This window comes from Cucurbita pepo, chromosome LG18, assembly GCF_002806865.2.
Source record: "Cucurbita pepo subsp. pepo cultivar mu-cu-16 chromosome LG18, ASM280686v2, whole genome shotgun sequence".
NCBI classification, from domain to species: domain Eukaryota; kingdom Viridiplantae; phylum Streptophyta; class Magnoliopsida; order Cucurbitales; family Cucurbitaceae; genus Cucurbita; species Cucurbita pepo.
This window is the reverse complement of record NC_036655.1, coordinates 4,674,740-4,699,717: the sequence shown is the minus strand read 5'-3', so window position 1 is coordinate 4,699,717 and position 24,978 is coordinate 4,674,740. Positions and strand designations below refer to the sequence as shown.

Sequence of the window (24,978 nt, the reverse complement as noted above, 5' to 3'; positions counted from 1 at the left end):
TTTAAAGTCAAAGTTTGACTAATTTGGTTCGTTTATTTATTGGATTGGACAAAGTTGTTCTCGGACTTATCTAATATCTTACCATTCAGTCAACCTAAATAATATATATATATAATTATTCGTAAACTTCTGTGAATTTTACGTGTTAAAAAGTTAAGAAATTAAATAATAAATTAAAATAACTGTATCAAACAGTCAATAATTTAATCCAATGAGTTAGTTCAAGTCTGACGATCTTGACCCAAATTTTGATTTAATGAGCTAATGGCTTGGCCATTAGGAGTCGTGTCAACCTGATTCAGACTAAAACAATGTCTTAAGGTCACTGAACTTGAACTTGGATCGAGTTTGTGCCTTTACTTTATAAAGACAAACCGAGTTAGTTTCATTTGGATCTAATCTCGGGGACAAGTCTAGCTCGATTACTTTTTTTAGATTTAACATGATTTTGTTTTTATTTTCTTCGATATTTTTTTTGAATATGAACGAAGCGTCATAAAATATTAAATAAGGTCTTAAAAAAAAAAGAAAATAAATAGGAAAGTTCTTTTGATCATCTAGATTTTCAAAGTAGACAAAATCAACCAATAATTTAATCCTTTTTCCATCGAAAATAAAAATATAAAAAAAAGTCAAAGGGGTAGCCACGTCATTTTGCTTTCAAACCGTATTTTGACTTTTGACCTTTCATTCCATTTCATCCGACACAATTCACATAATATTTATAAATAATAATATATACACGGTATTGCGGAATTATTCAAAATTAAAAAATTAAAAAATTATTAATTAATTTATTTAATGGAGACGCCATTGAAGAAGCTGCATGCTTGTTTCTTCTCTCTGTATTTTCTCTATAAATTCAAATTTTCTTCAAATTCTCTCATCTAATTTCATTTAATTTCATCTCAAATTCGGATCGATGAAGAAGAAGGTATCATGGAGGTCGTTTGTGCCGTCGTTCTGCTGCGGCGGGTTGCCGGCGAAGGCGGCGAAGAGGGTGGCGGCGAAGCAGAGTTCTTTCACTAGGCTTTCTATGGTGGATTTGAGCAATCCAAATTCTGTTCTTTCGGAGGATCTGTCTGTATCTCTGGCTGGCTGCAATATTCACATGTTCACTTTGGGAGAGATTAAGGTTATGACTCAGAGCTTCTCAACCGGTAACTTCCTCGGAGAAGGTGGCTTCGGACCGGTCTATAAGGGGTTCATCGACGACAAGCTTCGGGTCGGCCTCAAGGCTCAGCCGGTTGCTGTCAAGCTCTTGGACTTGGATGGATCTCAAGGCCACCGCGAGTGGTTGGTAAGTCGTTTTGAAAAAACTTGAGCTAATCTCGATATGTATGTATGTGTGTGTGTATATAGAGGTGGAACGGAGATTTGAGGAGGATCGAGGTAGGGATGGGGATATGAAATGTAATTCTTGTCTCCAACCCAGTTTAGCTAAGGGAGAAAGCTTTCCCTTACCTCTTTGGTAACTGAGTGGAGATTTGAGCAAGGTCGGAGAAGGGATGAGGATATGAAATGTAATTTTCGTCTCCAACCCTGTTTAGCTAATCGGGAGAAATCTCTCCCTGACCCCTCTTGCATTTGGACGGAGATTTGAGTAGGGTCGAATAGGGATAGGGACATGTAATTCTCGTCTCCAACCCTGTTTAGCTAATCGGGAGAAATCTCTCCCTAACCCCTCTTGCATTTGAACGGAGATTTGAGTCGAGTCGAATAGGGATAGGGACATGTAATTATCGTCTCCAACCCTGTTTAGCTAATCAGGAGAAATCTCTCCCTGACCCCTCTTGCATTTGAACGGAGATTTGAGCAGGGTCGAATAGGGATAGGGACATGTAACTCTCGTCTCCAACCCCGTTTAGCTAATCGGGAGAAATCTCTCCCTGACCCCTCTTGCATTTGAACAGACATTTGAGCAGGGTCGAATAGGGATAGGGACATGTAATTCTCGTCTCCAATCCTGTTTAGCTAATTGGAAGAAATCTCACCCCGACCCTGAGCAAGGATGGAGATATGAAATGTCATTCTTGTCTCCAACCCTGTTGTTAACAGGGAGAAATCTCTCCCCGACCCCTCTCGCAACTGAATGAAGATTTGAGCAAGGTCAGGGCAGGGGTAGGGGCATGAAATGTAATTTTCGTCTCCAACCCGTTTTAACTAACGAGGAGAAATCTCTCCCTAACCTCTCTCACATTTGAACGAAAATTTGAGCAGGGTCGGGGCAGGGGTAGGGACATGAAATGTAATTTTCATCTCAAACCCTATTTAGCTAACAGGGAGAAATCTCTCCCGACCCATCTCATATTTTCGGTTTAAACATAGATTCTCCACTCCGTTTGAAATGGGCTCCTATAGATTAAACGAACATTTGTAGTTATCTTATCGTACACGATACAATCTCACTTTCTTTTCGGTTTTTGTAGACGGAGGTGATTTTTTTGGGACAATTGCGAGATCCACATCTAGTGAAATTGATTGGATATTGCTGTGAAGATGAACACAGGGTGTTGGTTTATGAGTACATGCCAAGGGGCAGCTTAGAGAACCAGCTCTTTAGAAGTAAGTAATTCTTAAATTTTTTATTTTTTTAAAAAATAATTTTAAAATAAATGGGTTTTTTTTATTTAAATTTATTAATGGATAATTGATTAATTATTATTATTTTAATTATTTTTACAGGATTTTCAGTGTCACTGCCATGGTCAACTAGAATGAAAATAGCTTTAGGAGCTGCCAAGGGACTGGCCTTCCTTCATGGAGCAGCAAAACCAGTAATTTACAGAGATTTCAAAGCTTCCAACATCTTGTTGGATTCCGATTACAACGCAAAGCTTTCCGATTTCGGGCTCGCTAAAGATGGCCCCGATGGAGACGACACCCATGTCTCGACCCGAGTCATGGGCACTGAAGGCTATGCCGCTCCCGAGTACGTTATGACGGGTGAGTTTGATCGATCTATTAGTTCTTGGTTGGTAACTGTTTAGTTGTAGAAACATTGTTTAATGTTGTTTGTTTTTTTAGGTCATTTGACGGCTATGAGTGATGTCTATAGTTTTGGTGTGGTTCTTTTGGAGTTGTTGACGGGACGACGGTCGTTAGAGAAGAATCGGCCACATCGAGAGCAGAATTTGGTTGAGTTTGCTAGGTCAATGTTGAATGATCCCAGAAAGTTGGGTCGAATCATGGACTCGAGACTAGAAGGACAGTACTCGGAGATTGGAGCAAGAAAGGCAGCGGCATTGGCATACCAATGTTTGAGCCAACGTCCGAAGCAACGGCCGACGATGAACGAAGTGGTGAAAATCTTGGAGCCATTAAAGGATTATCAAGACATGCCTATTGGAACTTTTGTTTTCGAGATGTCGGAGAAGACTCCAACATCGAAGGGAAGCGAAACTCCGAAAGAAGAGAAGAAGAAAGTGAACGACGGAGGGCATCAGGAAAATGGTCATCATAGAGGACAAAATCATCATCTCCGACACCCCAGATCGCCGAATTCATTACCTGAAAATGGGGTGAGGAACGCCAACCGACGGCCGACGAGCTCAGTGTTGCACCCTAGAGGTGGCAACGGCGACCGAAGACCTTAGGGTCGTTGGATTTGGAACACTCGTGTAAATGATCAGATATGTAGTTAGAAATACTGTGCGCGGAATTTCATTTGTTATAATTTTTTCCTTTTTTATCTAAAAAAGATTTGATATCTCAATATACTTTCAGTCATATATTCAATAGATTCTCAAAATTTTAATTTTGTGTATAATAAATTATTTAAAATTTACTAATTTATTGATGACAAAATTATAACTTTAGAGTCCTCATCAATTTTATATTATTAGACCCCGTTAATTTTTTATTAATTTAAACGGATTAAAAATTTTATTAAATAAAAAATAAAATAAAAAATTTAGATGACTATTATAATATAAATATTTGAAGTTTAGGGGAGAAAAGGACCAATTCAAATGAGACAACTCACCAACCCTATTAATATTTTTAACCCTCAATTTTGGAAGTACGAATAAGTAAACTTTGTGAAATTACTATTTTACCCTTCTAACGTCATATATTTTTTAAATGTGATGTCTTTAGGTTATCGAGTTGAAACATTTTTTTAAATTTAATATAATTGTCCGAATGGTAGGTTTTTTCCAACTCGAGCCATCATGATTAAATAATGAACTCAACTGTATAAGTTGGGTTGGTTCGGGTTTTTTTGAATAACATAGACGTTTGTTCTTTGATTCAAGCGGAAGACTTTTTTTTTTATGGCTTTAACCCTTTAATTTTGTCGAGATAGTGATTTTTCCAATCCAAAATTTTTCGTTCTCAAACAAAAAAATACATGTAAACTATTACTGAATGCTCACTTTAGCACGTTTAGATGAAATTTAAGAATGTCGAGTCTAGTAAAAATATTTTAATAATAAGTGCTTTATCAAAAAGTATATATATTTTAATGTTTGTTCTGCTTTTTAAAAGTATTTTTGAAGTGCGTTTCGTCACGCTTTCATTCTAAATCATTATACTAGTGTTCTTAGTGCTCTTAGCTTATATATTATATATACACATAAATATATATACATAAATATATATATATATATATATATTAATAAAATCATTTGCAATTTTAGATAATTATGTTGAGAAAAAAGAATGAATTATTAGAGCAATACAACTTTACAAATAAAACACAAAAAAGAAAAACATATTACTTTAGGATAAGTCCAACATGTCATGTCTTTATATATCAGTTTGAAAATATGTGGAGTGGGCCCCACCAACTAATTGATATTTAAAATAAATTAATAATAATATATTTTAATCTTAGATGGGTTGTACTAACAAAGGAACATTATTTTGATTTATGCATTTTCAATTTCATTCTATTTTAATTCTTAAACTTGTTTTGAAACTTTGAGGTAATATCAAACAGGTTGAATTATTCAACTCTATTATGTCGAAGTCAAATTTTGTCTTTTTTGACAAATTAGTGGGAACATTTTATTTTTAAAATACCAAAAATGCCCTTTCTACATTTGCAATCACTATTTTAGCGATGTAGAACAACGAATACACAAACGACTACGTTTTGAGAATACGTCTTTGGGGGCTTGTCGCTATAAGCCTTGGCCAATTCCTTGAGAAAACAGAGGAATTAGATACTTTCCTCCTTGAGATGATCCAATTCCTTAAGAAAATGGAGCAAATTAGATACTTTTCTCCTTAAGATTAATCAACCAATCCACCAATCCTAACGTGCACATCAACCGAAGAATATAATTGAAAAAAGACAAAACGTATGGACTAGATTGAAACTTTTTAACCAATGAAAACTATATTGAAAAGTGTGAGGTCCCACATCAGTTGGAGAGGAGAACGTGGCATTAAGGGTGTGGAAACCTCTCCCTAGCATACGCGTTTTAAAGACCTTGAGAGAAAGCTAGAAAGGAAAAGCCCAAAAAATTATTTATAAGAGTGTGGAAACCTCTCCCTAGCATACCCGTTTTAAAAACATTGAGGGAAAGCTAGAAAGGAAAAACCAAAAAAATTATATATAAGGGTGTGGAAACCTCTCCCTAGCATACAGGTTTTAAAAATCTTGAAGGAAAGCTAGAAAGGAAAAGCCCAAAAAGGACTATCAACTAGCAGTGGGCTTGAGTCGTTACAAAAAGACACCAAACAAGCTAAAACACCATATCTAGCATTGTCAATTTGTCGCTTATTGACTGTCGACGAATAACTTTATAAAAATATAATGATTGACCTTAGGACATTGCTCCCCTATGATACAAGTATCCACAATCCCATTTCAAATAACTAATTCAATAAAGCCACAGTAGACGCTCACAGGAAGAAATAACTTTCATCAAGATATTTAATAAGGAATGTAAACATTTAACTCAATACTTGTAGTGTAATGTCTAAGGTTCACATTGTGAATAAAGTACTCATCTTAATCTGCTTCGGATATGAAAAGGCACACAATTGAACACAACAGGATTTGGGGATTGGACATTGGTTCAGATTTTCAACAATTAGACATTTCAAGTAGAGTATTTGTCTGTCTGACCTTTGGCATTGCAGCGGTATGAAGGTGTCCTAATGTCCATACTTCTGGAACTCCCATTCGCTGTTATCTGAAGAACATAACAAAAGCTTAATCAAGAAGAAGCAGAATTTCATACAGTTTTATGAATTAGACCCATTAAAGCTTATAAAGTATACCCAATGGACAAACTTGGCGAGTCTTCAGCCAACGACTAATGCAGTGGAAGTGAAAAGCATGGTTGCATACCCCTGCAAACAAGAATCTTAATCAAGAGCAAGCCCATAACACAGAGGCAGATAAAGGCCAAATCCCCAAAAGAAAATGCCACAATAACACGAGATCAAATGACAAAGACAAATAACCACCTCAAATTCTAGATTGATATGAAACTTTGGAAGTTTAAAGAAAGGTCCATTCAACAAGACAATTGGAATTGTTTAGCAGTTTAATTAAGAAAAATTAGTAGCTCAGGATGATTTTCCAGTCAATGAGATTAATATCTATTGCAAAATGCACGAACATCGGTCATATTTCACAGAACATATAGCACGCAGAGCTCCCAAACCATCTCAAACAAGGAAACTAAAATCAATATTAAGGTTTTAGAAAAGAGGCGTAATAGCATACCCCAGGCGACGGTACATTCCTCACTAGTGGCACTCGCCTGATTCGCTTGACATTCAATGCCTAAACACCAAACAAATCGTATGTAAACAACAGTGAGAAACATCAAATTACATCCAAAACAGAATCTAGAATTAAAGATTAAAAAACGAACATTTAAAACCCTAAAAATTGTTTCAACTTACAGAGATCCATGATGTGATTCCTACAAATTGCACAGTTATCAACAACAATATCTGCACAAGTAAATCACAATTGCGTTACGACACCAACAAGAATCAGTCAGAAACATCCAAACGCGAAAGGAATCAATCAGAAATCGGAGAAGTTGAAATTAGGGTTTGAAAGTACCCCAAGCCCAGAGAGCGACAGCATTCCACTTTTTGATCTCAAATCGCTTAGGTTTTTTGGAAGACGAAGGGCCAGCACTACTCGAAGCCTCACCCGCGGGAACCATAGGCACATCGGAATCCAACGTAGCCATGGCTGAAACCTCAATTGCAAAGCGTCGGTTCTCCGGTCAGCGGCTGAGAAGCAATCCGGCAAGCGAAAGAAGAATATCGCAGCAGAAGAATGACTGGAAGAGGTGCTTGGGCCTTATATTTATTTGGGCCAAAAGGGTAATTTTACATATATATCCTATTTTTTCCAAAAAAAAAAAAAAAGTTAAATTTGAAACTTAAAAACTGTTTAACAAATATTTAATATTTAATTTTATATTTAAAAAATTTACTAATTTACCACAATAGAATATTAAGAGTTTAAAAAAATTATATTTATATATAATATATGAATTTATTTTTTTCTAAAAAAATTATGGAATTGGTAAATGGATGAATTATGTGGGCTTCAAAAGATTGGGCCATTATTTTTTGAAATATGGGCTTCAAATGGTACTTTACCCATTACATGTTGGGCTTTGTCTTTATTGGGCTTAAGTGGGCCCAATGGTTTATTGGATTTTATGTAATTTAAATTTAAAATAAAATTGGGTAAATTCCATGACCAATTAAATTTTTATTTAGGGTTTTCTAAATTATTTTTAATAATTAGTGAAAAAAATGTATTTTGTATTTTTCTTTAATATTATCTAAAAATAATTAAAAAGAAAATAATGTGTTCTCAATGTATCAATATCCAATTAGTAAGTTGTGTTCATGTCGTGTAACGGCCCAGATCCACAGCTACTAGAATTGTCCTCTTTGAGCTTCTTCTTCTTGGTTTTTCCTCAAGACTTTAAAATGCGTCTACTAATGGAAGGTTTCCACACCTTTATAAATAGTGTTTTTGTTCTCTTCCCCAACCAATGTGGGACATTACAATCCACCCCCTTCTGGGACTAGCAGCCTTACTGGCACACCGCCTCGTGTCTACCTCCGTCGGGGAACAGCCTCCTTGCCAGCACATAGTCTGGTGTCTGGCTCTGATATATCGTGTTTGCACAAATTCTGTTTATGTGATCGCGTTCTTTAGACCATTTGTTTGAACTTCTTCTTCCGAGGAAATACCTTTAAAGAAAACGTCTTTTTAACTACATATTTTTTAAATTTTTGAACCAATAAACACTATAATATAGCTTCATAAACTATAATTTAAGTTATATAAATCTAACCATTTGTGAGATTTCACATCAGTTAGAGAGGAGAGCGAAACATTCCTTATAAGCGTGTAGAAATCTCTTTCTACCAGACACGTTTTAAAAATCGTGAGCCTAACAGTAATACGTAACGGGCCAAACCAGACAATATCTGCTAATAGTGGACTTAGCCTGTTACAAATGATATCAGAACCAGATACTAAGTGGTGTGCTAGCAAGGACGTTGGCCCCATGGGGGTGGATTGTGAGATCTTACATAATAGGTTGGAGAAGGGAATGAAACATTTCTTATAAAAGTGTAGAAACCTTTCTCTAGTAGATGCGTTTTAAAATCGTGAGGTGACGACGATACCTGACAGGCTAAAGCGGATAATATCTACTAACGGTGGACTTGAATTGTTACATCACTCGGGATTTTGAAACTCGAGCTCTAACACTCGGTTTGAGAGACGTTTTTGGTAAATTAATGGGAATTGAAGCATCTTTGATTGAGAAGAAAAAAAGGTGGCAGATTATGGCTGCTTCTGCTTCCTTTTCCTCTCTCCATTGTTGGATACAACTATTCATCCATAGTGCTACCCTCCCCAACCACCCCATAAAGACTTTACCTTTTCATCTCATTATATTTCATGTCATAATCAAGTTATTCACTATTCAATGAGGGCTTTCTAGGTATATTAGAAAGATCTCGTTCAAGTTCGACTAAGTTTACGACCGTACTTGCTTTTGGATGGAGAGCTTGTAATCTGCAACATAGAGTTTCGGGATTCATCTTCATCCCATTTCAAAATACAGCTAAGGTTCGAGTTTGAATCATCCACCGCTGGAATCAAAACTAGTGCTTTTATCCACTAAACTATGTTTGGACTCACGACTTCTGTGAGAGTGTTGATTAATTCAAAGACAAAGGTTTAAGGTTTGAATTTTCGATCGCTTTTTTTTCATTAAACTATGCTTGGATTCACGACCCTCTCGTGCAAGTACTAATTAACCCAAGAACACGGGTTCGGGGTTTGAATCATTAATAGGTCAAATGATAACTAGTAACTTTATCCACTGAACGAGGCTTGGACTTGCAACCCCTCATGGGAGAGTACTAATTGAATCCTCAATTATAACCTGTGCTTTTAACCGCTAAACTATACTTGGATTCACATCCCTTCTTCAGAGAGTGCTTATTAATCCAAGGACAATATAACAGTCCAAGCCCACCATTAGCAGATATTATCCGTTTTGGCCCGTTACGTATCGTCATCAGCCTCACGATTTTTAAAACACGTCTACTAGGGAGAGGTTTCCACACCCTTATAAAAAATGTTTCCTTTCCCTCTCCGACCAATGTGTGATCTCACGGACAAGGATTTAGAATTTGAATCACCAACTATCGGATCGTCGAGATGATAACTAGTACCTTAACCCACTGAACCACGTTCAAATTTACAATCCCTCTAACGAGAGAACAAGGGTTGAATCATCGACCATTAAAATGACAACTAATCCTGTTATCAACTGAACTATGCTCGTAAAAGTGTACCAATGGTAGGTAAGGCTCCACTTAGAGCAGCATCATCCCAATAACACTATAATTAAACTAATTATTAGGGCAAAACCAACCCTCCCTTTGGGTGCCTTTTCAGCTGGCTTCATCTTCATCTCACAATCAAAAAGGTCCACTAAGACCCATTTCACTCAATTTGCCAAAAAGGGCTTACATCTTTTCATATTTTCAAATAACCCCACTTTTTGTTTTTTTTTTTTTCTTTTTGCCCCAAAAAAGAGTGGAAAAAGGATCTCACTTTTGGGTACTAATTATGCTTCTTCTTCTTCTTCTTCTTCTTCTTGCCTTACTTTTTTTCAATATAAATAAAAGATGGATTTAAAAAGTGATTGACAGTTCATCCCTTTCAGCAAATTATGGACCATTCTTCTAAACCCACCTTAGAAACTACTTCCTTTTATTGCCCCCAATGATCCCAATCTCTTCAATAATTTGAGCTACAATCCAATATTTTTTTTTATAAATTATAGTTGTAGGCCCTCCAAATCATACCCCATTTTCTTGGATGGTAAAGGATTTGTATCGCTTATTAAGGAATGATTTGAGCTTGGAGGTTGAGACGTTTGAGTTTTGTAGTATCTACAACTGAATTCGATTAGTTCGTTATGTGATTTGTTAACAGTAATATTGTGAGATCCCACATCGGTTGGAGTGGAGAATGAAACATTCATTATAAGAGTGTGAAAACCTCTCCCGAGTAAGACAGTGAGGGTAAGCTCAACTATGACAATTTCTGCTTGCAGTAAGCTTGAGCTCATTTTTGCTTAGATTGGGTAAATACTAATATCTGAAAATGACACATAACTCCAAAATTCTGAATTATTCAGAGGCTAATTTCGTAATTTTAAAAGTTGAAGGACTAAATAAAGATATTTCTCAAAATTCATGAATTAAATTTATAATTAATACAAAAAAGAATAGAGATACTAAAATCGAGATCTATAATTAAAAACTAACTTAATAATTATTAATTTAAATAAAGAATAGCAAAAGAAAAGAAGGGTTTAATAATGATCCCAACATGATGATTACTTGAATATGAAGTATACAACATAATGGCACATGTATTGATAAAGCACATCAAAATAGCAATATAAATGATATGATACAGAAAAGTGTCAAAAATGACAGCAAACAAATCAAGCTTGGAAGTCAAAGATCTTAGGCTCCCACATTAATGACAAACCCATATTGTTTAAATATTTCGTTCCCGGTTGTTAATTCTTCATCGTATTTCTAAAAATTTACTAGAAATAATGGTATCAAGAGATAAATTAATTTAAACTAATTTGACGTTTAAGATAGTGGATATAACAAGTATGACATATTCAAGAGATCGATCTATCTTATTAAAGGATTTTGTGGACAAGACACAAATCTCAGACTAATCGAACAAACAAATTATTGTAGAGTTTTTCGGAGACAGTGAATTTAAGTCATTCATGAGTAACGATTTCCTTGTGGTTAACTTCCAAATGATCTTCTCTAAGCTAAGTAGGTTCAGGTTGAAGTCACACTTTTGGTAGTCAGCCCAATTTTTATCGGGGTAAAGATTAAGAAAAGAGGAATCCAATAGTAGTTTCAAAGGTTGACTTATTCGAAGATCTCTAGATCTATGCTTATTTTCAACTCACCTGTCTGCCTCTACGAAAGAAACTTACTTTGTACCACACATAAGTCATATAGATCAGAGTCCGAAGCAATAAAACGAAAGTCTACCAGATTAAGAATTACATAGAGACCCCAACTAAGCTCATAGTTAGGCCTCCACTTTATAGGCCTCAAAAGCAGCTATACCCGAACTTACTTTCCACGAGACTCTTTTTAAAACTTTTCTTGACAAATCCAGAAACATATTCGAAAATCTCAAGATCTACGCTTATTTTCAACTCACCTATCTACCTCTACCAAAGAAACTTACTTTGCACCGCACAAAAGTCATAAAATGAAAGTCTACCACCTTTCTAACCTTAGCCGTAGATCAAGAATTACATAGAGACCCCTACCAAACTCATAGTTAGACCTCTACTTTATAGGCTTCAAAAGCAGCTATACCCGAACTTACTTTCCACGAGGCTCTTTTTAAAACTTTTCCTACACTTGTTGATGCAAATTTGTAATGAAATAATAGAAGAAAGAGACCAAATTTACATTAAAATACAAGGGATGAAGAAGATTGAAGGAGAAGAAAAGGAATTTTAATAATATATGATGCATTGGGAATTGAGATCTATAGAAACAATTAAAGAAAGGTTGGTTCCCACAGATCCCAATTTGGAGTCGGTGACAGAACAAACAATAAACAAAGAATGAGAAGAGGGGGTGGAAGGCGTGGGCTCTGAAATAAAATACAGGCACTGTTTTACCTGTGTGTGTGTCCATATCCTCTTTTAAGAGAACCACCACCCATGATTCCATTCCCTAAGCGTGCGCTTTTTCCTGGCCTTTTCCCACACCTCAATCCGCGCCACCATCTACGGTGGGATTGAGTGGTGGAGCCACCCCACTCTCCACGCCCATAATGCCTACCCAATTCAATTCTACTATCACCAACAAGGGAAGTTGTTCAAACTTAATTATGTTTTTAGGTGAATCATTAAGAGTTGGGTAACTACAAGATTAGAAGCATGGGTTTTTGAAAGGCGTGCCTGTCCATCTAAACCGAGTAGAATTTTTAGAATTTGTGAGATCTCACGTCGGTTCGAGAGGGAAACGAAATATTTCTTAGGAAGGTGTAGAATCCTCTCTCTAATAGACGCGTTTTACAACTTTGAGGGAAAACTTAGAAGGAAAAACCTAAGGAAACGAAATATTTCTTATGAAGGTGCGGAATCCTCTTCCTAGTAGACGTGTTTTACAACTTTAAGGGAAAGCCTAGAAGGGAAAGCCGAATGAGGACAATATCTGCTAGCGGTGGACTTGAACTGTTACAGAACTATGGTAGTACATACTCCTTCCATTCAGTTTGACCTATTCAAATTTCTAGTACTACAGGTCGTGTATACTCCTTCCATTTAGTCCTACCCGTTCAAATTTCTAGTACTACAAGTAGTATATGCTCATTCCATTTAGTTTGATCGGTTCAAATTCTAGTACTACAAGTTGTATATACTCCTTCCATTCAGTCCTACCAGTTCAAATTTCTAGTACTACAAGTAGCATATACTACTTCAATCCAGTCCAACTCATTCAAATTTCTAGTACTACAAGCAAGATATACTCCTTTCATTCAGTTCGACCCGCTCAAATTTCTAGTACTATAAGCAACATATACTCTTTTCATTCAATTTGGCTGATTCAAATGCTCAAATTTCTAATACTAAGATAACATAAACACTAGTTCCTTTTACCTTTTGTTGGGCTGGCTATGTTGAATACTACGCAAGTCCCATCGCATTCCCACAACGGCCACCAGCGCATGGTTTCAGTCAAAAAAGCACGATATGTAGCCGTTACCTTACGCAAATGGTGTGTGTGTTGTGCTGCCCTCTTATCTCAATTTTGTTTTAAAAAAGAGACCCATTTTGGCTCTTTCTCCCATGCATTTATCAATCTTGGTATCTGCCCTTTTCCTTATTGACTGCCGTGTCCACCCCTTTTTTACTTTCCCCAAACAGCCCCTCCCTCCCTCCTCTCGTCACTTCCCCCAAAATGCCACCAAATTGTCCTCTTCTCGGTCTCATTGGCATTTTGTCGAACACTTAGTGTGCAATTTTCATAGTCAGCAATTTCAGCCACTCCCACTTCCATGTGAACACAACCCTTAAGTATTTTCACTGCAATACCTGGAAAAAAAAAAAAAAGAAGAAAAAATGAGCAATGACAAAACTTAACGCGTTTTCCAGCTGGGGAGGTGGGTTTGTCATGGTGTGGGAAATAAGAACAGAGAGAAGAAAAGGAATAGGAGGAGGAGGAGGAGGAGGAGGAGGAGATTTAATGCTTACTCAAATCTCAATTCTTACCTTTGAAGTATTATTTTCATGTTGGTAAATAAATGATTCAGAGATGTGATTTAGTAGCCATTCATTCATATGAAAGGAAAGACAAAATTGCACATATAAACCTCACAGTCTCAGTGTTTCCAAAATCTGTCATCTGAGGTACAATACAAAATTCTCATTCACGGGTTACTTCAAAACAAGCTAAACCCGTGAGGAAGAGCACATTTTGTGGGCTTTTTTCCTCCTGGAGTAGGCTGTCTTCTTCCAAAAATGACCTCTTTTTTGGTAACATCCTATCAAAATTTTAAAAATACTAGAGAGAAGTTGACGGATCTTAAAGGAGAATTTTCGTTTTACTCTCCAATCGATGTGAGATCTCACAATCCACATTTTTAGGGGCATAGCGTCCTTGCTGGTACGCTGTCTGTGTCCACTCCCTTTTAAGGTTCGGCCTTTTCGCTAGAACATTGCCTGATTGGATCTCACAATCCACCTATTTAGGGGCTCAACGTCCTTGCTGGTACACTGTCTTGTGTCCACTCTCCTTTGAAGCGAGCCCTTTTCGCTAGAACATTGCCCGATTTTTTGGCCTAATACCATTTGTAATGACCTAAGCTTATTACCGTTAGATATTGTCGTTTTTGAGTTTTTCTTTTCTAACTTCTCCTCAAAGTTTTTAAAATGAGTTTACTAAGAAAAAATTTCCACGCTCTTTCGTTCTACTCCACAGCAGACCGTTTGGGATGTCACAATTTCCTTTACTCATGAGCATGGGAACCGAAAGCCTAAAAAGTAGGGCCATTTTGGAGGAAGAAATCATGGGTGGTGTTTATGTAATAAAAGGGAAATGGCAGCCTTGTTTGGAACTTTACCTTGCTATATAAACCAGACACTGGTCCTTGCACTGTCCTTCTCTACCCCTTCTTGGTTTGACAGTCAGCTTTGTTTAGGGAGTTGTGTTTGGCCATTCCTCTCCTTCTCAGCTCTCTCTGCTTGCTTATATGCTTAGCTTTAAGTGAGATTTCTTCACTCTTCCTTCCTTCCTTCCCTCCCATGGGGTCCATGGCTAGTTTACTCGTTGCTTACTTTCTTCTTCTTCTTCTTCTTCCTTGTGTCTTTGTCAATGCCAAGAGAACCTACATTGTTCGCATGAAACATCATGCTCTGCCATCTGATTATCTCACCCACCATGACTGGTACTCTGCCCATCTCCAATCTCTGTCCTCCTCTGCTACCTCCGATTCCCTTCTCTACACCTACACCTCCGCCTACCATGGCTTCGCTGCTTCTCTTGACCCAGATGAAGCCGAATTGCTCCGCCAATCCGATTCAGTTCTGGGTGTCTATGAAGACACTGTTTACAATCTTCACACAACTCGCACTCCGGGTTTCCTCGGCCTCGACTCCGATTTCGGCTTGTGGGAAGGTCACAACACTCAGGATCTCGACCAGGCTTCTCATGATGTCATCATTGGGGTTCTCGATACCGGGATTTGGCCGGAGTCGAAGAGCTTTGATGACACCGGGATGCCGGAGATCCCATCACGGTGGCGTGGAGAATGTGAATCGGGACCCGATTTCAGCCCTTCTCTCTGTAACAAGAAACTAATCGGAGCACGCAGCTTCTCGAAGGGTTATCAAATGGCTTCCGGTGGTGGGTACTTCAGAAAATCCAGAGAGAATGAGTCGCCTCGTGACCAGGATGGGCACGGCACGCACACTGCGAGCACGGCTGCTGGGTCGCATGTGGCTAACGCGAGCTTACTTGGGTATGCTAGAGGCATAGCTAGGGGAATGGCTCCTCAAGCAAGAGTTGCCGCTTACAAGACCTGTTGGCCCACTGGTTGCTTTGGATCTGACATTCTTGCCGGTATGGATCGGGCAATATCTGACGGCGTCGATGTGCTATCACTCTCTTTGGGTGGTGGCTCTGCACCGTATTACAGGGATACAATAGCAATCGGAGCATTTGCGGCCATGGAGAAGGGGGTTTTCGTTTCGTGCTCAGCTGGAAACAGTGGGCCCAACAAGGCGTCTCTGGCTAATGTGGCCCCCTGGATCATGACAGTCGGAGCCGGAACTCTGGACCGAGACTTCCCAGCTTATGTCCAACTCGGAAATGGCAAGCGGTTCACTGGAGTGTCACTCTACAGTGGCCAAGGAATGGGAAATAAACCGGTGGCTTTGGTGTACAACAAAGGAAGCAACAGCTCCAGCAACATGTGCTTACCCGGATCTCTTGAGCCGGCGTTTGTTCGGGGGAAGGTGGTAATCTGCGACAGGGGAATCAACGCCAGAGTAGAGAAGGGAGGGGTGGTGCGAGATGCAGGTGGTATTGGGATGATTCTGGCAAACACGGCAGCCAGTGGGGAAGAACTGGTGGCTGACAGTCACTTACTGCCGGCCGTGGCGGTTGGGGCGAAAACCGGCGACTTGATCCGGCAGTATGTACGGTCAGTAGCGAAGCCGACGGCCGTGCTGAGCTTTGGTGGGACAGTTCTGAACGTGCGCCCATCTCCAGTGGTGGCGGCCTTTAGTTCCAGAGGACCCAACTTGGTAACGCCACAAATCCTTAAGCCGGACGTTATAGGGCCTGGCGTTAACATCCTGGCCGCCTGGTCCGAGTCCATCGGGCCTACTGGATTGGACAACGATAAGAGGAAAACACAGTTCAATATCATGTCAGGTATGTCCCGATTCTGAATGGCTGGCTCTATCCCAACTTCTCTGGTCCACAGTGGCCTGATAAATCTTCTGCTATGTATGTAGGAACATCCATGTCTTGCCCGCACATAAGTGGGCTGGCGGCGTTGCTGAAGGCAGCTCATCCATCATGGAGTCCAAGCGCAATCAAATCTGCATTAATGACCACTGCCTACACGCAGGACAACACCAACTCATCTCTCCGGGATGCCGCCGGAGGCATGTTTTCCAATCCATGGGCTCATGGAGCTGGCCATGTCGATCCTCACAAAGCCCTCTCCCCCGGTCTTGTATACGACATCTCGACCAATGATTATATTACTTTTTTGTGCTCCTTGGACTATGGTATCGATCATGTTCAGGCAATTGCGAAGCGATCGAACATAACCTGCTCGAAAAAGTTTGCTGACCCAGGGCAACTAAACTACCCTTCATTTTCAGTTGTGTTTGGGAGCAAGAGGGTTGTTCGGTACACTCGTATAGTTACCAATGTTGGGGCTGCAGGGTCAGTTTATGAAGTGGCTACTACTGCACCGTCGGTTGTGAAGGTGACGGTGAAACCTTCAAAGCTTGTGTTCTCTAAAGTTGGGGAGAGGAAGAGGTACACTGTTACATTCGTGGCGAGCAGGGACGCTGCTCGAACCACGAGATATGGGTTTGGATCGATTGCTTGGAGCAATGACCAACACCAAGTTAGAAGCCCGGTGGCATTCGCCTGGACCAAGTTGTGATTGTTGTTTTTGTATAGGGCGTTTTCCATTTGTAGGTTTTTCCATTCCTCCAACTTTCTCCAATTTCAGAAAGAAAACAGCAAGAAGATGATGATCAGCAATCAGCCAGAGAGAATGATCATATCCATTGCATGGGAAAATTCAGCGTTTGGTTTGCCATTGAGATGCTTTAGGAAGGCCTGGGGAGAGTCAAAACTAATGTAATGCATAAAATTTGGCACTTCTTTTCCTAGTTATCTAAGAATTACTGTTACCGTCGGTCCTGTTAGGAAAATTCAAAAACATGAAGGCCAGTGAAGTGTGTGCTTTTACTTACAAATGCCTATAACTCCCAAATTTCCCTCTCCCTCACTAAAAACTAGACAAAAACAGCAATGATGAACATGTTTTATATAACGAGGCCAGCCAGTTTAAATGATTTGCATCAATAATCCAGCAGAGTAGGATTAAACAACTCAAAATATTTGCATCAATAATCCAGGAGAGTAAGATATTCATCATAATGTACGCTGATTATATCATGTAGAAGATCAAGATAAACTATATGGAATAGTGTCGCTGAACTAAAAGCAACAGCATAAAGAGCAGGGGTTGCAACAGGACTTTGTGCAGAGGCGACAAGAAGATACCTGGGAACATTTTGGAAAAGAGCACTTACAGCTGCATTTGCAGTTGCATTTGCATTCGCAGCAGCTGCAACAAGGGGGGCATGAAAGTGAAGGTAATGATATAAAACAACACAACCTACGGCACGAGATGTTTCTACAGCAGGACAAAGAGGGACAAGAGAAGAAACTACACTTCGGCATGCTACAACAGCTTAAACATGATGGAAACTTGCATGGTTTGCAATGACTGCTGCGAGACATCTCTAGGTAGACAGAGCACCCAGTGCAAGAGCAGCAGCACAGCCATGACAAATTAGAGCAAGGAAGTCCGCTGCATGACAATCGTAACAAAATGTTATATACAAAAATGTTTTCTAAGTGATAATAAGCTGGAATCAGAATTCGTCAGAATTCGTATGTTGAAAGTTCTAACCATAACCATTTCCAGATGCGATATCGCCGATGTTTTGTCCTATATCTGCTTGAAAAAAGAAACATCGACGTGGATCATGATCAATGCAGTCTTAAATTTATGCAGATTTGTTTACTGAAAAATGAACTCTTACGTAGGCATCAATGGATCTGAGTTGGCCGTTACAAAGTCACTAATCCTGCAAAAGTGTAATGTTAATCAACAGTGGAAACGAAAGAGTGGATGGATCGACACCTAATTGATTGTGTTCAGTCAACTGAAAGAAAACATTAGAACTTCAATAAATTAAAAGATGATGAAATTTAAGAGAAACATACTCTTTGCAGCTGATTGAGACAGGTTGAAGACTTTGAATGGATTTTAGTTCGTCCTGATTCAAGAAAACAAGAAATGTGTAACGCATCGACAGTACTTTTCTATGAAGGTCTCGGAGAAGCTTTATACCACGAAATGGAAGTTCTAAGATTATCGAATCTGTTCTAAAACTCTAAGGGACACTCTAAGCTCTCTAAATCAAACCAAAAGATCAGATTTTGAGTCTAATTAGCAATGCTAATAACAAAAAAGAGAAATGCTTGCAATTGTACATCAGCTTTCCGATGTCACTATGTCACTGTGAGTTGATGAGAACAGAGATAATCATTTCAATTCGAACTCACCTCAAGGAAACCAATTTCTCCTTCAAGCTTCTGTATCTTGGCTATCTCTCGACGCTTCCCATACAAATCCGGGTAGTCAGGCGGAGATTTCGGACTTGGGGGTGGTAGCGAAGACACTGATGAAGAGTAAACCGACCGAGCAGCCATTGCTTGATCTCAGGGCACCTGACCCTGATAGAAACCAAGTTTCCAATCACCGAAAGACAGAGCACAGATGAGAAAGAAAACAGCAGAGAATTGCAATAGCAGCAGAAATATAAGTAATAAGAAAGCAGAAACTGTAAAAGCAAGTGACAAACTAAAGCGGCAATTGATGTTAGGTATGAATGATCTTACATGGGTAGTGACAGAGAAGTAATAAGAAAGGCTGACAAAGATAGTTACAGCCCACAAAAAGAAAGCCTCTCTGCAAGTAAAACACAGCACATAATGTATGTACCAAGTTCCGGGCTGCAGGGTTCTTAACGATGCAAGTGATAATAAGGACAGAAAGAGAGTCATTATTGTCACAGACTTAAGTGAAAATACGAGCCTTTTCACGACTCGAGGCAGTAGCATTCTTTCATGAGAGAAATTGAGAAAAGAGGTTAAAATATTCTTGAAAAAAACTCAGTTTTCCATTAAGAATGTAAAGATGGCTATGAGAAAAGCCTATGCCTGGCGTGCCTAAGCCGGTATAAGACTAGTTTGCTAAGTATAGGCATCTGGGTAAGTGAGATTTTGGAGTTTGCTCATTCTTTAGCAGTAATGAAGTAAAAAGAAATGACCCCAACTAACTAAGTTGCTATGCCTTTGTTTCTTTAGCTGTTTTGGGCGTTGAAAGATGGTTTCTAGCAAAGAAGCAAAATGGAAAGTAGGTAGCTCAGAACGCACGTGGAGGAGAAATGCTTACAAAGGGGAGAAGGCTGTTGCTTCGGATGCGAATCAGCATCTCGAGCTAGACAAAGAGGAAACTACAGATTAATGTAATGCAAACACTGAATAATACACATCGAAAACCAAAAAGCTCCAAGCTACCTGAACAAACGGGGAAAAGAAATATACCTGACATTTCTACAAACAGTTGGTGTGCGTGTGAGCGCGGCGACGGGCTTAAGAGCGTTCCCGGGCCTGATATCAAATCAAATTGCGTTGAAAGCACCCAATGTCTGGCCCATTATCAGGGCATGGAAAATCACATGAACAGAACGATTATGGGGCTCTGAGAATTTGGAACTGACGGTGACGGAGGGGGTCTGGCGGAATAGAAACAGATGATCAAGACAAAAAGGAAGTGGGGCAGCGGCGTATCCGACTGGGTAACCATTGCAAAAAATTGCAGATTCAAGTATAGATTCGAAACTCGAGATCAAATTCAATTCCCCTTACGCTTTCGCTAAAGCTTCAAGTTCCGGATGTCTGCTCGATTCTGTTGCGTTCTTTTTTTTTTTTGTTCTTTTTNTTTTTTTTTTTTTTTTTTTTTCTCCCTTTTTTCATTAGAACAAAAGTTACTAGAGTAAATAAAAGAGGCCTTTATGCTTTCATTAAATTTTTACCTTTATACAAAGAAAATTAAAAAAAAAATTACCTTTATACATGAACAAAAAAACGTCTATGAAACGCCTTATAAATTATTTTTTTAATACATATTTTACTAGAAGAATGTTGATATATGTTACATATTTCATCCATCAAATTGATTTCATATTATGTTACAAGCTCGTTATTATAATAACTCAAATCATAAAGTGAGATCCTACTTCGGTTGGGAGAGAGGAACGAGGAGAGAGGAACGAAACATTTTTTATAATGGTGTAGAAAGCTTTCTAGTAGACGCATTTTAATACTGTGAGGCTGACGGTGTCGGACAATATTTGTTAGCGGTGGGCTTGAGCTGTTACAAATGGTATCGGAGTCAGATACTGGGTGGTGTGCTAGAAAAGACAGTGACCCCCAAGAGGGGTGTGGAAAGCTCTTCCTAGTAGATGCATTTTAATATTGTGAGACTGACGACAATACGTAACAGGCCAAAACGAACAATATCGTCTAGCGGTCTCTTTGTATAGATTATCAATTCTAAGTCTTATTTAAAAGTAATTTTAAAAGATAGGTGTTACAATCCAAAACGAGAAAGTGGGTATTCAAACTTACAATCAACGGGATAGATGTCAACATGATCCTAGCTCAACGGGTTACGTTATATTTGAACCCACCACGTGTTGGATGTGAACTAAGAATAAGAGAGGTTATAAAATTACAAAGAGAAACGTAGAAACTTAATCGACCCGAACCTAAATATGTTTGTGCATGGATCAAATCACTATCATTTAAATTGACAGATGGATAGTAGGAATAGTTAAAAGTTTTTCTTTAAGCTAAGTTGAATTTGTGTACTTTGCACCGGATGATGAGGAGACATTGTTTCTTGGTAGGGAAGGGAAGCAACACCCATGAAGTCAAAAGTAAGAAATCCAAAGAAGATTGAAAGGAAGCTTCATTTTCAAATGGCATTCAAGGATAGTATTCAATGGTTAGAAATGGAACCACTGTTCTCTCTGTAAACCAGTCAAAAGTTTTTTAAGCTGGCAATATTCTCTGATAGTGCTTTCATTACTTTACTCAAACGTTTTCCTTCGGAAACTATAGACATAGTGTGAGATCTCATTTCGATTGGGGAAAAGAACGAAACATTCTTTATAAGGGTGTGTAAAACTTCTCTGTAGCAGATGCGTTTTAAAAACCTTGAGGGAAAACCCGAAAGAAAAAGCCCAAAGAGAACAGTATCTGCTAACAGTGGGCTTGGATCATTACAAATGGTATTAGAGCTAGACGCCAGGTTGTGTACCAGCGAGGAGGCTGAGCCCCGAAGGGAGGTGGATACGACGCAGTGTGTCAGCAATGACACTGAGCCCTGAAGGGGTGGATTAGGGGGTCCCACATCGATTGGAGAAATCCGAGAGAGAAAGCCCAAAGAGGACAATATATACTAGGGTGAACTTGGGCCGTTACAAATGGTATCATAGCCAGACACCGGGTGGTGTGCTAGCGAGAACACTTAGCCCCGAAAGGGGTGGATTGGGGGGTTTCACATCGATTGGAGAAAGGAACGAGTGTCAGCGAGGACGCTGCACACGAGGAAAGTGGGTGAATTGTGAGATCTCACATCGGTTGGGGAGGAGAACCAAACATTCTTTACAAGGGTATGGAAACCTCTCTCTAGCATACGCATTTTAAGAACTTTGAGGGGAAACTCGAAAGAAAAAACCCAAAGAAGACAATATCTTATAGCGATGGGCTTGAACCGTTACATATGGGATCTTCTTACTCCAATCAAATCCCTTCATTAGAGCTCATTTTGAACTAGAACTCACAGATTGTCAAAGTCGATGCCTTTATGACTTTTACCAGAAGGATTCTTAGCACAAACTTCTGAAAAACTATTGCTTGTTTTCTCAAGATAAGCTTTAGAAAGAATCTTTCTTTATGACTTTTCTTTGGCTGAATTTTTTCTAGCATCTAGCAATGGAAGACAAAGTGCAAGTGGAATAACTCCCAGAGCCCTCTCTCTTTCTATTGGCTAAACTAAACTAACAGTGCGTGAACTATTTGTTGTGATTTGAAACAAGCAACCACAACTTAAAGCAATTAGTATTCTTTTTCAAACCTTGAATATGAGAAGCAGTCAATCATTTGCCAAACCCTGTTGAAAACATAGCCAGGCTGGCTGTTTAGAGCCTCATAAATTGCAGGAAGACGAACGAATAATCATCGTTTTGCTACAATTGGAAAGAAGATGATTCCCCTAGTTAGCAAATTCTACTGTTCGTCTTCCGAGGTTGTGTTTGTCGTTAGGACGAGACCACACGTCATTAATGGAGGAGGTTTTGTTGTGACAGATTGTAATCAGAAAGTTGTTTTCAGTGTTGATGGGTGTGGGATTCTGGGAAAAGAAGAGGAGCTGGTTGTGAGGGATGAGAAGAGGGATGCTTTGCTTTTACTCCGTGGGAAGGTAATATCCAATTACTCTACTCATTCCCTAAACAAGTCTTTTTGGACGATTCAGAACAGTGTTCTAAGTGGAATGTGGATGTTATACTGTGAGTATGTGTTGAAAATCTTCATCTTATTGTGTTTCAGGGAGGGATTTTTGAGGCTCTAAGCTTTCATAAGATATGGAAAGCTTACAAATATGACTTCCAAGGATCTAAAAAGCTGGTTTTCAGCTTGAGAAGACCCAAGTCATGTCTTCCTGTGAAAAACGATGTTGGAATCAGAATAACAACAAAACCAAAGGTTAGCAGAAAAGATTGGGACTTCGAGGTCAGTGGATATTTCCCAGATAGAAGATGCAGCATCATTGATTCTCAAGGCAATGCAGTAGCTCAGGTGAGATTATATTCTCTACTATGGAATAGAAAATATACTATAAACTACAGATTACTATTTACAAACCATATACTAAGCATGCATTGGCTGAAAATTTATTCTAAAGAAGCAAAAAGTTAGCCTTCGTTATGGGGATGGTAGGTGGGTTGTAATAGCCCAAGCCCAAGCCCACCGCTAGTAGATATTGTCCTCTTTGGACTTTCACTTCAAGGGCTTCCCCTGAAAGTTTTAAAACGCGTCACTAGGGAGAGGTTTCCACACCCTTATAATGAGTGCTTTGTTCCCTTCTCCAACCAATGTGGGACCTCCTGATCCACCTCCCTTGGGGACCAACGTCCTCTCTAACACACCATCTAGTGTCTGACACTGACACCATTTGTAACAACCCAATCCTACCGCTAGAAGATATTGTTCTCTTTGGGTTTTTTCCTTCAAGGGCTTTCCCTCACGGTTTTAAAACGTGTCCACTAGGGAGAGGTTTCCACACTCTTAGAAGGAACGTTTCGTTCCTCTTTCCAACCAATGTGGGACCTCAAAATCCACCCCTCTTGGTGCCCAGCGTCCTCGCTAGCAGACTGCACAATGTCTGGATCTGATATCATTTGTAATAGCCCAAGCCTACCACAAGCAGATATTGTCCTCTTTGGACTTTCCCTCCAAGGACTTCCCCCTCAAGGTTTTAAAATGCGTCCACCAGGGAGAGGTTTCTACACTCTTATAAGGAATGTTTCGTTCCCCTCTCCAACCGATGTAGGACCTCACATGGTTACTGAAAAATAGGAACAGGTACCTGTTTGTCGAAGTTGTAGCTTGCTATCTACCAAATGAACCTTCACTGCAACAGCCCACATATGGCTTAATACTGTCCCATACAGCCTAAATATAAATGAAGAGAGTAGCTGTACTTGATTTTGGTCCTGTTCCCTCAGTAAAGCTAGAGTTACATGTTAGAGATGTATATTAATCATGCTTCGAATAACTGCAGATCGGAACGATTAAAAAGACTGGAGAGCAGTTGAGCAAGGATATCTATTATGTTTCAATAAAACCTGGAGTCGATCAGGCCTTTATTGTTGGAGTTGTTGCCATTCTCGACAACATCTATGGTGAATCAACCAGCTGCTGAATTTTTAAGAAAGGGGACGATGGCAATTGCTCGTCGCCCTTCCATCGAATTGTGATTGAACTGTAGATTTGTGGCGGGACTCCATTTCGTTCGTCACCATGAACTGGATCTGCATATTTTGTTAACAGCAATGTATTCTTTTAGCTTTTATAGCATTTGTCCTGTAAATGTAATTGAACTATTTACCTTCTCCACTGCCTTCTGATCTCCCATTTGCCTTGCTTATCGTTGCTGCCATATAAGAGTAGATGAAGCAGGGCAAAGGCAACAGTAGCTGAATATATCATATCAACTTTTAATAATATAAACAACAGAATCAAAGAATCAGGAGCTTGTTCATATCAGCATTTTAGCAGTATAGTCCATCAAAGTGCAATTCTAACAGCCAGAAGGAAATCAAAGTGCAATTCAAATTTCAATATTCCCTCTAAAGACAAGTTTCTGAACTCTTCTTGTTAGACTTGTCAAGAAAACTTGTCTTCAAATCATAATCACCGCAAGAAGAATTAAGGGAAAGAAACGTAGAGCCAGCTTTACCATTCAATAGGTCAACAAACTGCAAATTACCTGGAGAT

At 39.1% G+C, this 24,978-nt stretch overlaps 5 protein-coding genes across 8 annotated transcripts; 3 read left to right on the top strand and 2 right to left on the bottom strand.

Moving 5' to 3' along the window:
• Positions 1–922: 922 nt before the first annotated feature.
• LOC111780469 (serine/threonine-protein kinase RIPK-like) lies at positions 923–3,719 on the top strand. The gene is made up of 4 exons (XM_023660889.1): positions 923–1,300; positions 2,430–2,565; positions 2,686–2,946; positions 3,028–3,719. Exons 1-4 carry the CDS (start codon positions 923–925, stop codon positions 3,594–3,596), a joined length of 1,344 nt encoding a protein of 447 aa, XP_023516657.1. The 3' UTR covers positions 3,597–3,719.
• Positions 3,720–5,858: 2,139 nt separating this feature from the next.
• LOC111779645 (RING-box protein 1a) lies at positions 5,859–7,269 on the bottom strand. Its single transcript, XM_023659736.1, has 5 exons — positions 7,034–7,269; positions 6,868–6,918; positions 6,686–6,745; positions 6,235–6,306; positions 5,859–6,146 (listed from the first exon to the last, which is right to left on the bottom strand). Exons 1-5 carry the CDS (start codon positions 7,164–7,166, stop codon positions 6,109–6,111), a joined length of 354 nt encoding a protein of 117 aa, XP_023515504.1. The 5' UTR covers positions 7,167–7,269; the 3' UTR covers positions 5,859–6,108.
• A 5,828-nt stretch (positions 7,270–13,097) lies between these two features.
• Positions 13,098–20,322, bottom strand: LOC111780106 (guanine nucleotide-binding protein subunit gamma 3-like). Of its 4 annotated transcripts, XM_023660393.1 has the most exons (7): positions 19,957–20,322; positions 19,805–19,849; positions 18,913–19,083; positions 18,571–18,623; positions 18,387–18,431; positions 18,254–18,298; positions 17,660–18,151 (listed from the first exon to the last, which is right to left on the bottom strand). In XM_023660393.1, the coding sequence occupies exons 3-7, from the start codon at positions 19,057–19,059 to the stop codon at positions 17,776–17,778; spliced, it is 666 nt and encodes a 221-aa protein (XP_023516161.1). In that variant the 5' UTR covers positions 19,060–19,083; positions 19,805–19,849; positions 19,957–20,322; the 3' UTR covers positions 17,660–17,775. The 4 variants fall into 4 exon arrangements, with proteins under 4 accessions (XP_023516164.1, XP_023516161.1, XP_023516163.1 ...); XM_023660396.1 differs by lacking the exons at positions 19,805–19,849; positions 19,957–20,322 and adding an exon at positions 13,098–13,622 and having other exon boundaries at positions 17,842–18,151; positions 18,913–19,231; XM_023660395.1 differs by lacking the exon at positions 19,805–19,849.
• LOC111780105 (subtilisin-like protease SBT1.8) lies at positions 14,610–17,531 on the top strand. Its single transcript, XM_023660391.1, has 2 exons — positions 14,610–16,464; positions 16,548–17,531. The coding sequence occupies exons 1-2, from the start codon at positions 14,832–14,834 to the stop codon at positions 17,210–17,212; spliced, it is 2,298 nt and encodes a 765-aa protein (XP_023516159.1). The 5' UTR covers positions 14,610–14,831; the 3' UTR covers positions 17,213–17,531.
• Positions 20,323–22,154: 1,832 nt separating the features above from the next.
• Positions 22,155–24,601, top strand: LOC111780107 (protein LURP-one-related 6-like). Its single transcript, XM_023660397.1, has 3 exons — positions 22,155–22,900; positions 23,029–23,277; positions 24,263–24,601. Exons 1-3 carry the CDS (start codon positions 22,685–22,687, stop codon positions 24,401–24,403), a joined length of 606 nt encoding a protein of 201 aa, XP_023516165.1. The 5' UTR covers positions 22,155–22,684; the 3' UTR covers positions 24,404–24,601.
• Positions 24,602–24,978: the final 377 nt, after the last annotated feature.